Source organism: Coturnix japonica, chromosome 5 (genome assembly GCF_054131305.1).
Source record: "Coturnix japonica strain WE chromosome 5, WE-NBRP24, whole genome shotgun sequence".
In the NCBI taxonomy this organism is placed as follows: Eukaryota; Metazoa; Chordata; class Aves; order Galliformes; family Phasianidae; genus Coturnix; species Coturnix japonica.
In genome coordinates this window covers 18,093,873-18,111,356 of record NC_140667.1, presented here as the reverse complement: position 1 = coordinate 18,111,356, position 17,484 = coordinate 18,093,873, and the positions used below count along the sequence as shown (strand labels likewise).

Sequence of the window (17,484 nt, the reverse complement as noted above, 5' to 3'; positions counted from 1 at the left end):
ATGGTGGAAATGGTTCATAGCTTTGGTTTCCATGGCAGTAATGTTCACCGTAGTTTTGGAGAGGAGGGGAAGATCCCAAGACTTACAGAGAAAATCCCTGCAGTGTTACTGCCTGGTTGTGCTTTAGTTGTATGAATATGTGATGTATGCAGCAAAACTTGCTCTGAAAAGAATAGGAGGTGCTAAATTACACACCTAGGTTTAAGCAGTTATCAAAAGCTGTTTCCTGTCATTAGTAAATTAGAATGTGACTGAAACACTGTGACTGCCACTTCATCAGATGGATGTGCATGTAATGTTCATATATATTATGGTGCTTTTTTTCCTTCTGTTTTAAAACATTGAACAATATTACTTTAACTACACTGCTGATCTGACCTGACCTGGGGCATGCGGCTCTGCTTACCCATGCTTTGGAATACTTTATTTTTAATCTCCCATTTTAAGGGGAGAAAAGAAATCTCTAAAATTTCCTAAGTAGCAAAGGAATATTTAATCAAGAGATTACCAAGTTTTCTGCAAGTGCAAGATACGCAGTTTTCTAAGTCATTCGGTCATTGTGTGTGGTGTTAAATCATTACCTAAAGAACAAACATTTCACGTTGAGTTACTTCACCTACCTAGCTGCCAAGTTTCAGTCACGTGCTTGATGGAGGCTTACTTGGCATTGAAAGGAGTTAATACAGGATCCAAAAAAGTTTATGGAATTTCTTTCAATCTCTAACCCTGCCCAGCACTCCCCATTCTCCCCAGGCCCTGGCAGCAAGGTGAGAACTTGCTCACTGCCTCATCCTCTCTCCTCAGCCTCGCTTCTGCCTGCGTGTCCTCTGGGCAGAGGAGAGGCAGCAGCTGATTAAGTGGGGCCAAGCGGGGACGTGCTCTGTCCAGTGGCTGGAAACAGCATAGGGCAATGGGGATCTGAGTACTGGTATTAAAAGGCTGGCCTTCTGGGAGCACTGACTGGTCTTGTATTGTGCAGGTGAGAAACTTTTCCCTTCTCATTAACGTAAATACAGTAGATCCCTTGGCTTCAGTCTTATTCCCGGGCATGTTTATCTGATAGTCAGCCACACTAGCAGAGGCCCTGGCGATAAAGCAGCTACCATTGCACTCTTGGAGGCATTATCAGCATCCGCTTGGCACTGACGGCAGTGGAGCACTCATTTGGGTTCAGTACGGTGGAGCTACAGGACGAGAACCAGACAAGCAACTGTGTCTTGCTACTCAAGTGGTGCCAGAGGAATGCAGCTGATAGCCCGCTATATATGGTGGTATGCTGAGGGCTGTTGGGTTTTGCTGCGGCCTTGCTCTTGGAAATGAAGTTAAGGAGCCTGACTTCATCTCCTTTGCTAATTTTTATTTTGGCTTGTATATTTACCTGTTGATTTCCAGGCTTATTGTGAAAGGTGGTGGTTGCTTCGTTCCTCCAGTTGCTTTGATAAGTAATAGCACTCTTCGTGTGTTTAAGGAAGTTGTTTTAATGTTTCCCAGGGGGACAATGCGGCTTCATGCGGAGTCTAATTCAGAGCTGATTTTAAAGATGCATGTTGTCCCCGGATAGCATTGCTGCCGACCGTGTGTATCAGTGTTTGCTGCTGTGAAGGAAACTTCCTTAGTATTCCATACAAAACCAACCAAGAAGTTTTATGAATGCTTGCTAGCTATAGCTGTGTTTGAGACTGAAATAGTAAAGGTGTTTCTTTATACATTCCTTGCACAGTTCTTTTTAGTCATTAGCTCTTTTTATTGCCATCACCTTTGTTTTCTGCAAATTCCTTCTGGGTTGGATGTTGGGTACCATAATTGACTACTTTGAGGCATGAAGAACAATTAAATATTTCTTCCATCACTGCATTGTTTTCAGTTCCACGGTCATCTTTCTGTTTTATTTTAATGTCTTGTTCTCAAATTTTCACCTTCTGATTGTGCAATGTGAGTGTTGAAATTAAACACTGTGCGTGATTGTAAGAGAGCTTTTGTAAATTTAATTTGTTTCATTCTCATAATGTATTGAACATCTGGCTAAACTCAGCACCAATATGCAATGCAAGGAATAGAAATTGCTTTGAATTGTTGGAGGTTATATTTTGACTGGATGTGCTTTGATCTGGGCTTTTGTTTGGGGATTAGGGAGGAAATATTGGGTGATGAAAAATAATTCATTCTCTCTCTTTGGATTTATTCCATTGATTTGCATTTAGTAAAGACAATTCAGGCATTACACACAGCAAAATAGTTAATTTTCAGAACAATTTCTTTGGGTTTCTGCATTGTATAAAGTAATGAGTGTTAAGAGTAGTTTTCCAGAGTTCAGAACTGTTTATTATGTTGTTATAATCAAACCAATAGGAGTCATATAAAACTTGTCCAGCATGACTACGTATGTCTTGGCACATTTACCATTGCACAGAGAATGCTGTAAATGAATTCTGTGGCAGTATTTCTGTGGTTCCTTGGAAATGTCTCAGAGTTTCTATTCTTATGTGACTAGGAGCCCCCAAGGACTTCAACATCTCTGTAAAAAGAAAAGTTTTCTGTAGGTTATTTCTTTGGTTTTATGGAAGTACTCAACAACTGATACATCCATTAATCCTTTTATATGCTGAAGAGTTTTTTGTTGAATTAAGAATGCATTTCTGGTTAATTTTATAAACTGTTCAATTGAAAAAGAGAATTTTCCACATTTACAGCTCTAATTCCCAAAATATTAATCTGGGATTAGTTTTCAGCTATGGATCATAACGCATCTCCCGCTACACTGGGGGGATGTTTTTCCACCATAGGGTTACCTATAAATGGATAAATGACAGTTTAGTAATGTTTTACCAGCTTTATATCTGTGGCCTCAGAATTGTGCTCTGTGAGATCTGAAAGACCGTGGTTAATGCATAGGACCTTGTAATACTGTATTAGTTGTCTGCAGTTTCTTTTTCTTTTTGTAAAGTGACGTTAGTCTTTGACAGTGCAAATAATCCCTCTGGGTATAGTCTAAAGTCGTGTTGAAGAGCAGTGGCAGCTATAAAGGTTTCTTCTTTTCTGGCTGTGGGATCCCCCTCTCCATTTGTGGTGCGGAGAGTAGCCCAGCTAAGGGGCCTTCTGCTCATTTGGGTTGCAGAGCATCAGTTCAGCTGTGAGTTTGTATGGGATTGAGTGTGAGGTGCAGTGGGGACCAATAAACTCATACTCAGATAATGGCTTTCCTATGTCAAGGCATTTCAGTGCTGGGCCTCTTTGTAAAGGAAAATAACCAGTGTCTGTGTAACTCAAAACTGTGAAGTGCTTGTCTGATAGAGTTTGTTAATTTGTACTTCTTTCTGGAGGCAAGCAGTTCTGGTATTACTAGCCTTCTTTCAAGCAAAGCTTAATGTTTTGTGCCCTTCAGCAGTACTGTAGTTGCTTTTATACTCAAAATTTGATAGGGAAAAATACTCTCTGCAAATGCATTTTCTTTTGAAGGAGATGCGTCATATTTTATCCAATGATGAGTTGCACGGGAGTAGGGAAAGAGGAACTCCCTTTAAACAAAAGGGATTTCTACTAACCAGAAGGAGGAATAGCTTACTGTTGTCTTTTTCAGTTTGTGACTTAAGCTATCCTTAGAGTATGCATGAAGTTTGAAGTGTTTCAGAATTAACCACAAGATTTCCTGGAATAGCTTGGTGCCAATGAAGGCCCTCTTAGGAGTGTATGTGCCAGTGAACGCAAAAAGCCAACCCACAAGAATAGGTGTGTGCTGTGGGAATTGTGGTTTCTTCCTGCTAAGCCGTCCTTTAGGGGAATGGAATGCTAATATCTTTGTTTATTCTTCAGCCTGATGTCTGAAGGAGATGGAGTTGGTAGGTTTGCACTTAGTGCCTCAAGAAGATGAGCTGGAGATGAAGGGTAGTAGTGAGACAGAGCCACGAGCATTATGAAACTTTACTGCAGGAGATGTTGGGGTTGAAACATAGCCTAGGTAGAAAGCACACAGCCACCAGGACCCAGTCTGTATAAATTCTTTTATTTCCTGGAATTTTTAGTAGGAGAATGTGAATGTACTCAAATCATTGTCAGCTGTGAGGGCAGACCGGGTTGCTCAGGTCTTCTTACCTTCTGGTGTTGTAAAATTCCAAGGACGGAGACTGCACAGCCCCTCCAGGCAGCCTGTAAGTACTCTACTGCATGCGCCTCTTTGCATCTTCGAGGTGGAAAAGTTTGTCCTATGTTCCGATGTCTTTTGGTGGGGTCTGAAACTGAATGCAGTATCCAAGACTGCATCTTTGATATTGTATTCTTTAATCGTGTTCTGGACGATTGCGTAAGAAAACAGAATTTGAGTAGAACTGCATTCCTGTGGTGGAGGTTATGGATAAAGCATTTCCATTCTGTGGAAAGTAGAGTGTGAGTGTGTTTCTTCATTCAGCCCAAGGTTACCCACAGCAGCCATGCAAGGCCTGTCAGTCTGCAGTATTGTCCACAGACAATCACTTAGTCACATTAAAGCTTTAAAATTAATAAATAATGGATCAGAAGTGTATGTTTCTTAAAGAGCTGAAATCTGTGTTCTGCACTGTGGAGCCAGTGAGAAGAAAGCTGGTTTGGAAGTGGTGCACTTTACATGGCAGAGAGATGAAGCTTGTGAAAGCTTTTATTCCATTTTTGTAGCTGCCGTGTTAAATTGTTTCAACTTTCTAGACTGTATAGCGTGGTGCTTGGATGAAAGCTGAATGCTGAAAAACTTGTATTTGCTTTCATGTTTAGAACAACGTAGATAATTGTGTCTGTTACTGGGTAAGCCTTTGCATCAAAGGGAAATGTATTCAAGTAGGACTGATGAGAGTGTTCAGCGTCCTGTGGCAGATTTACCTGGTGTGCATACAAACATGTCTTTTTATTTTAATCAGCTTTGTTATGGCTTAAAGGTTGAAATACGTTACATATTTGTGTAAAGCTTCCCCTAAAAGCTTCTTCCAAAATAGTTTGCTTATCTGGCAGAGCTGGTTGGGTTGCTCCCTCACTGAACTCTGAATTGCAGTTCACTTTGGAGTTTAACAGTGAGCTGCTTTTACTTAGAGTATTTAATCCTAATACTTAGGAATATCACCACTTTCTCTTCTATGAGGTAGAGATTTTAATTTGCTGTGAGATCCAGAAGAAACAGTGACAGTGTTGCTCTTTCTGTGTTTATCTTGTGGTAGGACTGGTTTACAGTCATGTTTTGTGTGCAGCTGTTCTGCAGCTCAGCTACAGTTATGTAGTTATCTTGTCTATATCATTTTCCATTGTGTGAAAGGCCACGTGCAGAACACTTCTATTTCTGTAGTGTAGAATTTATTAATTGTAAAGTGAGGGGCTGCATGAGTGACCTCAGTGCCAAAAAAAACCAAACACCCAAAAAAACCTTAACCCCAGGACACACAAAAAAACAACAAACAGAAGAAAACCCACAAAAACAAAAAAACAAACCCACAAACCACCACAAGCAAACAAATCAACACTTCCCAAAAATGTTTGATTTTAAAAATAATAATAATAAAAAAATCCTTATCTTCCATGTGAGCATCCATTTTTAGAGTTTCCGGATCTATTTGGCCTGTTGGGACCATTTGTAGGAAGAGGGATCGGAATTAATCCCAGAGGAACCAGTTATCGACACCTTTGTAGAAACAGCTGTGCCAGAATTGGAGTTGGTGATTGGGAAGATGGGGAGAGAGAGAGAGAGATCCATCTGTCTCATCAATACATGTGTTTATATGTTGGAATACATGTAGGCATAGAAATATATGTATGCAAGCATCACCAATACACGTGTTTCCATTTCTAACTCAAACTTTGGCATAGATGCTCACATGGTATCTGCAAGAAACATACAATCAATTCAGTTTGCCATTCTCATTGTCATACTGCTGTCATAGAATCACATTTTGCTTTCCAGGAGTTTCTGCTCATCTAAATATTTCCTTCTCTTAAAAACTTTACCTATCATGCTTCTGTCCTTAATTTTAAGTTACTGTAATACAACTTACTGAGTTAATAAAGTCCTGATGGTGTCTTAAGATATACATCAAAAGGATTTGTGAATCAGCAGTTGACTTCAGGTCTATTACCTATAGAGCTCTGCAGTGATCTATGGTGTGATAGCATTTTCATCCTTTTATCTGCCCTTTTAATAATAGAAATATATGTGATGGTTCTTTGGCATTTTCCATATTAACTTACCACTGAATTATTAGATTGCTTCTTAACAACCAAATCTTCCCTGCTCCTACTAATATTAGGTAATTATTTCTGGTTGCTCTCTAAAGGGGGAAAAATCCAGTTTCAAAGAAACTTGAAGTTCCCTTTTAACTTAATTGTCAGTGAGCTAGATAGAAAAAGGACAACACATGAGAATGTCTGTCAGTGTACTGTCCACTTATCTGTTGTTCTCAAACTTTTTATAAAGAAAAATGGACAGATGTGATGTAATTTGTTATTGTGGAAGTCATCCCTTCAGCTGTCTTCAGAAACATGGGCTTTTCTAATGAGTGGCTGTAGTCATGGGCACAGCTGCTCAAGATAGCTACAGAATTGTTCTGACAAAGCAAATATTAACTCATAATATTCTAAGGAGGATATGAGCCTTGTTTACTCCATGATTCTTCTGTAGAGGTTCATAGGTTAAGTTGCTAATTGAGCTATAGGAGAGGGTGACTGCTTAGAGCTTACTAAATTTAGTGGACCTTGATTTCCACGGAGCAAGGATTTCACTGCTACTCTGAAAAGGCACTTTGTTATTTTAAACTAATGTCCAATCCTGAAAAGATATTGGTGGTGTGTCTAGTTTGTAGTCGGTGCTATTGCTTGTGTACTGAAATCAGTTGGTATTGATCCAGATTCTTCCAAATTGTTTGCTTTACACCATATTTCTTATTAAAAGCAGGGCTTTGTGGCACTGATTTTCTTGGTTTTGGATATACTTTGCAACCCATTCTCAACACTAATATAAAGAAAGAAACAAAGGGCAGCACTGAAAGTGTGTTGAAGCAATTTGTATATTTTAAAAGCGTGGTATGCAATGAAGCAAACCATATGGAACTGTTGGCCAGGTTAGATATAAGCACTTTTCCTATTTGGAGAACTTGTTGCTGACCAACATTTCTTCCCTGCTCGAATTCTGCTGTCAGCTGCCCCAAGCAGTGTCTCCCATAGAAGCAGGATGCTTGGCCATAGCTGTTGTGGCTGTATGGGGCATTCAAGATAAAAGTGCTCATGTTCGTCTGGTCTTGCAGGTAATTATAATGTGCTCAGCCAGCAGGGAAAAATATACATTATAGAAATGGCTCGTAATAATTCATGGTTAGTCCATCCAATGACAACAGGAGTTATTCTTGCCATCTATAAATTTGTTGTTAATGTGTTGTAGACTTGATCAGTAATTGTTTCATGTATTTCAAGATTCAGCTGTCTGGGTATTTAAATTAATTTAGAAGCAATATATAAATGTATGTGACTTTGTATGTAAGGTCATCAACATCAGTCACGGCCAGAAATTTATTAAAATTTGGCTTTGACTCAAATGGAGAATGAACTGAGGAAGGAAATAGGTGAAGTAGTGTTGACTGAGTTCCTGAAGAGGATCCATGTGGTTATAGTGGTCTGCCTTTGCAAATTATAGGACTGGAACACTGAATTGCAGTTGATTATTTTTATTTTTTGTTCTTGTTTTCTGTATTTAAATTGGTTAAATTTAATGATCTGAGTTATGTTAGTGCAAGCAAATGGTAGGCATTGTTAAATTTGCTGAGTTGCTTCGCCAGTAATACTTGAGAAATCTTGTAGGCTGTACTCTGATGGCGAGCAGCAAGTATCGGTGTCTGTCTGTGTGCTGCTCTGTCACTCACACAGATGCAAAGCTTGACAGGAGGAGGTGAGCTGTGATGGTGGTGGAGATATGGTGCACCTTCAAATTTTCATGGGTGACTTTCATAGGTGGCTGGAGTTTGCCAGGGGAGCTTAGCACAGTGCTGTGCTAGTACAAGTTGCGTGGCAGTAAAGGATTCCATGGTGAAGCATTGTCCGACTTCTTCCATATGTGTCAAGGCTCCCTCTAGCGAAAAAGGAGCAGAAGAGGCATGAAGTGGTGGCAGCATAGCACGTCTCTTCATTAAGACTCACTTGTGTGACTTTTATATATGGTGGATTTCTGGACTTATTCCACAGTTGCCGTTTGGAAGAAATACAGCTGATAAACTACTAAGAGACCTGTTCAGCTTGTGTCTATGAAGAACAGTGGTGCCAGTGCTTGGGAAGGAGAAATAATTATCACTGTAATGAGTTTCCTAGGTCACTGTCACCTGAGATGTTATTACTTCTGAGTAAGCAGTGAAATTACTGCTAAGCCAGTGTTTGAAAAACATGAAAAGAATAATGTGATCTAAATCCAAACATCTAATACCAGATCATGATTTCTTCATTTAGTTCTATTAAAAAAACAAGGCGCTTCTGATGTCTTTGGACTACACCTATTTAAATACTGCAGGAAGGTCCAAAGGCATCATAAGAACTGAGTGCTGTCTGAGGAGCAGGATGGGGAGCAGCAGAGACTGATGGCGTAAATCAGGTGGGAAGGAATCTTTGGGCCCCACTGGATCCAGCCCCTCCTGTTCAGTGCAAAACCCAGCTTTAAAGCTGGAACCAATTTAGGATGAGATTGCTCAGGGCCTTATCGAGCCACTCTGTAAATATTTCTAAGGATGGAGATTCCACAGCCTTGCTAGGCAACCTGTTCCAGTGTCCGCCTGCCCTCGTTATGGATAGAAATCTCCCTGCTCCCTAAATCATTGTTATAAGGCATTAGTTATCTATAGTATAGATTGCTTTGAGTGGTATTGCTTATTCTTAATGATTGCTATGAGGCAAAACATTTAAACTCTCGCTTTTCAAATTAACATAAACCACTGTGTTGTTCAAAAGCTGCTGTTTCTCTCCTAGTAAGTCCAATGATTGTGGAAAGTTTTTGTTTTGTGTGTGTGACCTCATCTGTGAAATTCCTATCTCTGCATTATGTGGTAACATGGCTGCGCTTTTCTGTTCCTTGGCTCATACCATTCAAAGGGGAAGACTGTTCAAAAATGGAGAACGTGCTCAGTAATTACAGCAGCGGAGGTAATTCATCTTCTGAAGGGCTGGTGAATTTCTTTCATGGGAACTAATAAAGGGTTTGTAAAAGTGCAAGATGGAAAACTTCGTGTCCCAAATAGCCCTTGAGCAATTCTGGAATAGAGTCCTTTTTCTTACTCTTAATTATGGAGTCATTAATGACTAAAAGCCTGCAGATGAAAATTTGTTGACAGTTTGTCAGCCTCTGGAGAATAAAGCTGACAACGTGCTTTCATTTTTACAGCTGACAACGTAATTACGTTCCTGCTGGTAGCTGCTGCTTATGGATTGAAGGTTAAATGGGCTGCTTTGGTCCTGATTGGAAAGGAAATAGAACTTTTAAGAACTGTTTGGGATGCATGATGGAAAAGAAATTTGTTTCTGCAATTGTTTGTTTATTCGTTTGTTTGGAAAATAAAAAAAAAAAATCTGCAAGTTCTTCTTCCTGTCTTTGTGCATATGCCCAAAATTTAAATATAAACTTTGGTTAAAGTGCTGTCTCTTTACAATACAATGCTCCTTCCTCCTCTTAGGAAAAATAAAATAAAAAAAGGCTGCTTTGTAGGTGTTAACACTGCAGAGTTACTGTAACTGCTTTCTCCAGACTTCTGATTTCATGGGAATGCTGAGTAGTTCACCCCAAACCTCTGCTACAGGCTCAGTTCATTGCTGGGGCAATGAGCATTGCCCTGCTGCTCTGCGTACTTGGTGGCTTCCTGTTCCTCTCTGTTCTTGATGGCTATAAGGCTGCAGTTTTGTAATAGCTGGGGCTGGGATAAGTCCTCTCAGTGTAATAAAAGATGTCACTGCTCTCATTTTATCATGGGCAGTGTTTATTATATTGCTCCCGTATTTATGATGCTGTGCAGCAAGGCATATTGGAAAAGGAGTAAAAGGTTTACAGTGCGGAAAGCTTCCTCTGCTGTTCACGGTCTAAATGGACATCCTGAGAGCAATATCAGTAAGAAATGAGAGGAGACTCAGTCACTTGGGTTTCATTGATCAAGGCCTGTCCTGAGCTAATTACGTCTGAATGTTGTGAATGCGTGAGCTGGTTGATTTTTAGGTGTTCTGTGTGCTGTAGGAAGGCTCTTGTCTTTTTAGAGCGCATTTACTTCAAAACCTTAAAATATTTCTTTATTCCTGACTGTTTCTTGAGGAATATCTTGCTATGCTGGACTGTTAGGTCTTGTTAGATGGGAATTCTATCTTTCAATGTTTGTACCTAAACGTTATTAACTCATGGCATAAAATTTCAGAACTTTAAATAAGTGAATTCCTGCTTCTTAAGTCCCTCTCATTCCAGGGCTCCCAAACAGAGCATCATCCACAACCACAGTAATTAAGAAATGTGGTTTTCCATATTTTATTTCATATTTGTGATTTTTATAGCCTGCTCGTTTGGAGAGAGCTTCAGAATAAGGGACTTATTCTGTGTGGAGAATCGTGGTAATTGCCTTGTCTTCTATACAACGAATTCAGATGACTTTGTGAGGAGAAAAGACTGCTTGTTTTTATCTTGAGATAAACTTTCACACCTTATTTTTACATTATGAGTACAGTTATGCAGATATATGAGTTAAAGGAGAGTAATATTTCCTATAGAGGGTAGCAAAATGCGTAGATGGGAGTCTGAGGGGAAAGCTGGTTTAAAAAAACAAACAACCCACCATTTTAATTCCACTTAGATGAAATATTAAGTAATATTATTTTATGTAAGGCATGCAACTGGATGACTAAGGTTTATATGTAATCCTGTGTGTGGAGATATAAAGAACAGCCATTGAAGATATATACCATACCAGGGTATGGTATGCATGTGGTAAATGACTTCCTCAAAACATCTCTGTGAACTCATAAAGTATTACAGATTTTGTGGGTCTGTGAACTGTCCAGCTGCATATTAGTGTAGTTTATTTGTCTCCTGTGTGATATTTACAGAAGTACAAATGAATAATTTATGTTTTGTGGTTTCTGTGTTTGTGTTTAAAAAATCTGGTTACAATCAGATGTAAATAATCATAACATCAAGTGCATTTTCATTAGTAAGGTTTGCAACTAGTTTACTTCTAAAACATTAGCCTGCGTAATAATTAAAAGATATAACATGCTATTGACAGCCAACAAGAATGGAGCAAGAAGCTTGGAAATTACCCAAGAAAAATGCTAGAGTTAGCAAAAGTAAAGCATCAATATGCAGTTCAGCCTTCTGGGGTATCACAGATATATTTTTAAGCAGCTTAGAACTTCATTATTAATTTTTTTTCTTATTTTCTTTTTGTTTTCTTTTCAGCCATAATCAGCAGACCACGTCATTTAGACATCCTGTGACAGGACAGGTTTCTCCAGAAAATATTGAATTTATTTTGCAAGAAGAGTAAGTAGCTCTATACCCATGGCAAGAATCCTGAAATAGTGGCACGTTTACTTGCAGTGGTTTAGTAGTTTGACAATTCTTTGGGTACTGTAGCAAAAATGTCACACAGTCTTTTTTGATACTTAAAAATTTAATGCTTCTTGTGACAGTATGGTTTTGATTGTAGCTCTGTTCCACATGGGGACTGGAGAGGGAATCCTTACAGAACTTTATTGGAAGAAAAATGAAAGAAAAAGGAGGCATTTAAAATAAGATACTTATATAAACTTGAAGTGTTGTTAAGTACCAATTGTACATAACAGAAATTTCAAATATCTTCAGAGGGAACTGAAATGCTGGTAATGAAACTGAAATACAGAAAAATATTATTGTTTTCTGTTGGAATTTCTCATGTTTCCCTCATTTTTACTTTTTACATTCATTGTGTCTTGGGCTGGTGTTTAATCAAAAATGATTGCTCTTGCATTCCTCAGTTTATTCTGGGGACACAGAATCACGTATGTTAGTTCCCAGTGTATTTCCTTCTTGTATCACCCATGTTGCATGGCAGATTGCTCCTGGAATCCCTTCTGTAACCAGATGACTAGGTATATTTCCTAAACAAAATCCAGAACTTCAGTACTGTTTACTTGTGAATCTATTCCAAAGAACAAGAGGAATAGAGCAACACCAAGTATCTTATTATGCCCCGTCCTTGGAGGTGTTCAAGACCAGGTTGGACGGGGCCCTGGGCAACCTGATCTAGTAAAGGTGTATGTTTGGTGGCCCTGCTAGGCAGGGGGGTTGGAACTACATGATCCTTGAGGTCCCTTCCAACCCGGGTAATTCTGTGATTCTGTGATCTTTCCCTTTGCCATCCTGGTCTTATAACACTGCCTCAGTAGCCTCCGGCCTTCACTTGCTTCCCTTCATATGACACAGAGCACGGATATCATGCTGTAAATAGCCTTCTGTCACGGTTTATGAGGCTGCCTTTGTGAGATTGAGTGCTTTGTATTTCAAATTCTGTGATGCTGTAATTTAATTTACTTTTAATTTAAAGCAGCGTTGCATCAAGAGCACTTAAGTGGTATTGAATGCATTGGCCTAGAGAAGGAAACCGTGAGGCTCCCAGGGGTCTGAGGTGGGCCTGAGGAGGAAAGAAGAAGTGGAGCACAACAATGAAGATTTCTGTGCAGAGATTCTGTAACAACCCTGGAAAGTGCTTCTCAAATGGTTTAATAAAACCCAAACACTAAACAGACCTCCCTCCTAAAGGCCCAAAGCAAATCCACATGGCAGTCTTATCTTAAGGCCCATGCTACCAACCAGTGCAAAATGGATGAATGTGTTCTGCTGTGAGGAGGAGAGGTCTGTGAGTAGGTGCAAAGCGTTAGGGGGTGGCTACTGAGAAGGAGATCACTCTCTTTGGAGACATGCACATGGCTTGCTGCTTGGGAAGGGACTGGCTCTTTTGCAGGTACACAGAGAAGCTGTTCTAGGTCATTTAATGAGGAAAACAGGTATCTTGCAACGGAGCAATGTTTAAGGTCAGTATGAACAGCATTATACATCTGTGTTCTGACTACCAACCATTAATGGGTCTTTATTTAATCTGCTGGACAAGTTTGATCAAATTTAGAATGGAGAAAATTCATATACCTGTGATGGAAAATAAGTGTTTAGTCAGAACTCCTTGGAGTGCCTCTCTGGGTTACTCACACTTCCTGGGTTGCTCCTAGTTTTGAAATCATGGTAGCAGGAAAAGTACTAGAAGCAGAATTGGGTAAATGATTGTACATAGTCTTATTGATTTATAGCAATCAAAGGCACTTTGTAAGAGAGGTGGATGTGTGTATTTGGGAGACAATCAGATAAACAGGCATAATTTGTCATCAATTTATTGCTCTGAGATGGTGTCAAAAGTAGGAAAAGCAATCTTTCAGTGCAGCAGAATTAGTAGAGAAGTGGGTTTCATGTGAAGAGGGAATGACTGCAGAGGCGTGTGTATAGAGGGGTGTATTTGTAGTGACTTTTCAGAGAACTGTCTTTGTGAGAACAGTTCTCTAAGTTTTATTATTGATCTGTAGTGCGTAGAGTGTTTTTAAAATTAGATATTTTTATTAAATAAGCTAGAATTGATCTAAAGATGGAAAACTAATCCTCTGGTTTCCTTGATTTTTGTACTACTACTTCCAGAAGTGTAGTTTTTATACAGATGCTTTTCGTTGTCATCATACCTGAGTTCTTGTCAGATGGCACTGGTGACATATGCAGATGTCTCTTTCCCTTGGGCATCAGGGATTTGTGTGGGATCAGAGTTGTAGATTGCATATTAATTTGGGATCAGTGTCATAGATTGTGTCTTGTGATGAAAAGTTTTTAACTAACAAGACACGGTTGAGAAGCTTTTACCTGGATTTCCATGGTCTGAGGTAACTGTTTCCATCACGAAATCCTTTTGAACAAGAGTGCCTTTTTTTTGCTGTAGCTCGAGAATCTTATCTGACATAGCAAAACTCTTAAGAGCTTTATATACAGCAGTTTCTTCTTCAGTGGTGATTTATTTCTGACAGTTTGAATTTAATTTAGGTTAGGTCTAATGCTGGGAATAGTCGCCAAATATTGACTAGGAGCTAGTGGGGAGACCTCGGCAGAAACTTGTTCAGGTTGTAACAAAAGTCTTTATTAAGAGGATACCCTTAACATCAGAAAAGTAATTTATGGTAATGTAGAGATGATGGATGTTTGCTCAGGTTGTTCTTCATCCAATCAACATACTGGCAAGGAGAGATTTGTGAAATGATGTCATTAAATGATTTCATCCTGCCGTACTTATGACTCAGTTATGAACCAGAAGCTCTTTTCTCACTTAATCAAAAGAGAACTGGGTGCTTTCAGCAGAAAGCTGAGATTGTCCCTCACTAGTGCTTTCCCAAGTAATTTTGTCCTTTAAATAATATCACATCATTCTTTCTGTGAAAGCCAAAATGATTTCTTCAACTCCATTGTAGTTGGAAAACAAGGACAGAGAGTATTGCTCAGAACCTGTAACTTTTTAATTAAGATATATTTTTTTTTAATCCTTATGCAATTCTTTTTCTTGGCGATTCTCTTAATTAGATTTTTAAAATTCATTATTATTAGAAATATTCATATTTCCTGACCTATTCCTAGCTAAGACAATTATCAAATCCCCACCTTTCATTTTCAAACTACTGAGCAGGTTTAAACACATTGTTAGGTACGCATTTCTTTGTAAACCCCATGGTAGAATTGTTTAGGATGGGCATATACAATTTTTGGATTTCTTTATTGTTTTTTTCTTTAAACAGCTGTTGTTTACTTTATAGAGAAAGGAAGAAATAGGTACTTGCAGCAATATATCTAATTGCATCTGTTGCTAAATAATACGCACTAGAAGTTGCGTATTAGAAATTTTACAGTATTTTTTTGAGATAGCATTATGCTTGCAAATAAGAAAATAGTACTTTAAAGTTAGAAAGGATAAAACTTCAATATAGAAATGGAGAAAATAGATATGTCTAAAATTCAATGTCTGTTATCCTTTTTTGCCACTTTGTGTGTGTGCAGCTGGTGAAGTATGTGTATCTCTAGAGAGAAAAGCCATCTTATTTTATCTATTACATTTGGTTACTATAGCAGCAAAAATATCAGGTGAAGAGATGAGAGGAAACCTAAACAGCACCAAAATAATCATCTGACATGTTTGTGTGTCTAGAAATATGTGGACAGTTAATTTTTTTTTAAATCTTAATAAGAGGTTTATTAATGTAAGAGCTGGATTGACATGATGTTGTTTTCTTCCAAGAAAATAAACTTTTTAAGTTACTAGTATGGGCGTGGATCTTTTCAGTTGACTAATCTTTATCATCCCTTAGAGAAAAGGAATTTGTTTTCTCTTGAGGGCTGCATTTTTCAATATAAGCTACCGGTGTAAAATCTCATTTTGTTCAGTTTTGTTTTTAAAATAAATCAAATGCTATCAGTGTGCTTCTTTGAGTTAGTATAATGTGATTTCTTCAGGCATCCTTGCACAATTTGAGTAGAGCAGGGAGTTCCTTGATAGGAGATATTATATGGAGTCATTTTCACGTGTTTTATAAAGATTTACAAGGAACTGGAACACTGAATGCAGAGAGTACCGTTATGTTTGTGTGTGCATGATTCCGTGGGAGGCAGCAAGAACATAAAGAAAGCCAGCACAATGATGGGCATTTCAACTAACAGATATTATCAAACATCTTTGGCAGTAGTGATTTGGAACTAAATGCATCTAAATGTACATTAATGTTTTATTCCCTCATTTTTGAATATGTGATTTGAAATCTGCAAACACTGTTAGGATAGTGTTTTTTAAGCACATTGAGATATTTCAGGTGATTCTATATATCTATTTGTTGTTTAAAACAGGCTGTTATTATTAAGCTATTGAGAGACTTGACCTTGAGACTGCAATCTGATTTAATATGAATCTGTTATACTATTTTAATCTTTTAAAAGTATTTTAAATTCATTTTTAGTACTGTTTTGTGTCTTCAGTTATGTCTCAGGTGCAGAATATTTGGATCATCAGTGTTTGCCACCAAAGACATTGTTTTAGGAGAATGTTTGTTGCTTTTCTGTTTCAGCTGACTTACTGTCTCTTTTACTGGCTATTTGTGTTATTCCATGACAACATCCTTGCATGATTTTGTCTTTTTCTCCTTCTTTCTTTATTTTTAAAATTTTATTTTTGAAGTTGAAGTTCTTCATTTATCTTGGTACTACTAACAAATAAAAGCTTTATTTATTGACAGTGATTGTCTTCAGTAGCAAGTGGAAGAGAAATCATTAAATGGTAAAATTATCAGTTCTTAGAAACAGTGGATTTGTTGTTCTGTATTACGTTACAATTTTCTGATAGTTCAGTGATTTTTTTTTTTCTGATAGTTCTTGTTACTTGTATGAATCTTAGCTTCCTTTCTAGTTCTTCTTAGCTTCTTAGCTTTCTCTCTCTTTCTATGAAATAGCTACTCTATGAAATGAAGAAACACATCCTAATCAGATTGTCTTCAGGCTTTTCACTTTACAGACTTTGTGAGACTGTATGTTAATTGTTGCTTGGTGATGAACAGAGTTAAGCCAGCTGGTGACTGATCACAAGTGGTGTTTCCCAGGGTTCAGCATTGGGGCTGGTCCTGTTTAATATCTTAACTGACAATCTGGGTGAGTGCGCCCTCAGTAAGACTGCAGATGATACCACGGGAAGAAGTGTTAATCTGCCTGGGGGTAGGAAGGCTCTACAAGAGGGATCTGGAGAGGCAGGATCAATGGTCTGAAGCAAACTGTATGCACTTCAGGACCAAATATTGATTCTTGCACTTTGATCACAATAATCCCATGTATCACTACAGACTGGAAAGCTGTGCAGGAGAAGGGCCTAGGGGTGCTGGTTGATATTGGCTTAACACGAGCCAGCAGTGTGGCCAACAAGACCAACAGCATCTTGGCCTGTATCAGAAGCAGCATAACTGGCAGGGCCAGGGAGGTGTTTGCCCCCTGTACTCAGCTCTGACGAGGTCACACCTCAAGTTCAGTTTTAGGCCCCTTGCTACAGGAAACAGATTGATACTCTGGGGAATGTCCAGTGAAGGACAGCAAAGCTCATGAAGGGTCTGGAAGTCTTATGAGGAGCAGCTTAGGGAACTAGGATTGTTCAGTCTGGAGAAGAAGAGGACCAAGAGGAGGATCGGGAAAACCTTATAGCTCTCTACAACTGCCTGAAAGGAAACTGTGGTAAAGGGGAGGTCAGCCTTTTTTTTTTTCATCACAGTGGTGAGAGGAGAGATAATCACAGAATCACAGAATTTCAGGGATTGGAACGGACCTCAAAAAAGATCATCAAGTCCAATCCCCCTGCCAGAGTAGGAACACCTAGATCAGATCACACAGGAATGCATCCAGGCGGGTTTTGAATATCTCCAGAGACGGAGACCTCTCTGGGC

General features: G+C 38.8%; 1 protein-coding gene across 37 annotated transcripts in view; it reads left to right on the top strand.

Moving 5' to 3' along the window:
* The window catches only part of PLEKHA7 (pleckstrin homology domain containing A7), a 130,101-nt gene that overhangs the window by 58,658 nt on the left and 53,959 nt on the right, over positions 1 to 17,484 (top strand). For 26 of the 37 annotated variants that reach the window (XM_085548528.1, XM_032444745.2, XM_085548526.1 and 23 more), the window contains one exon: positions 11,414 to 11,497. The exons of the other annotated variants lie outside the window; for them this stretch is intronic. In XM_085548528.1, the coding sequence (XP_085404654.1) occupies positions 11,414 to 11,497 (84 nt within the window). The remainder of the gene's footprint in view (positions 1 to 11,413; positions 11,498 to 17,484) is intronic. 37 annotated transcript variants of the gene reach the window in all.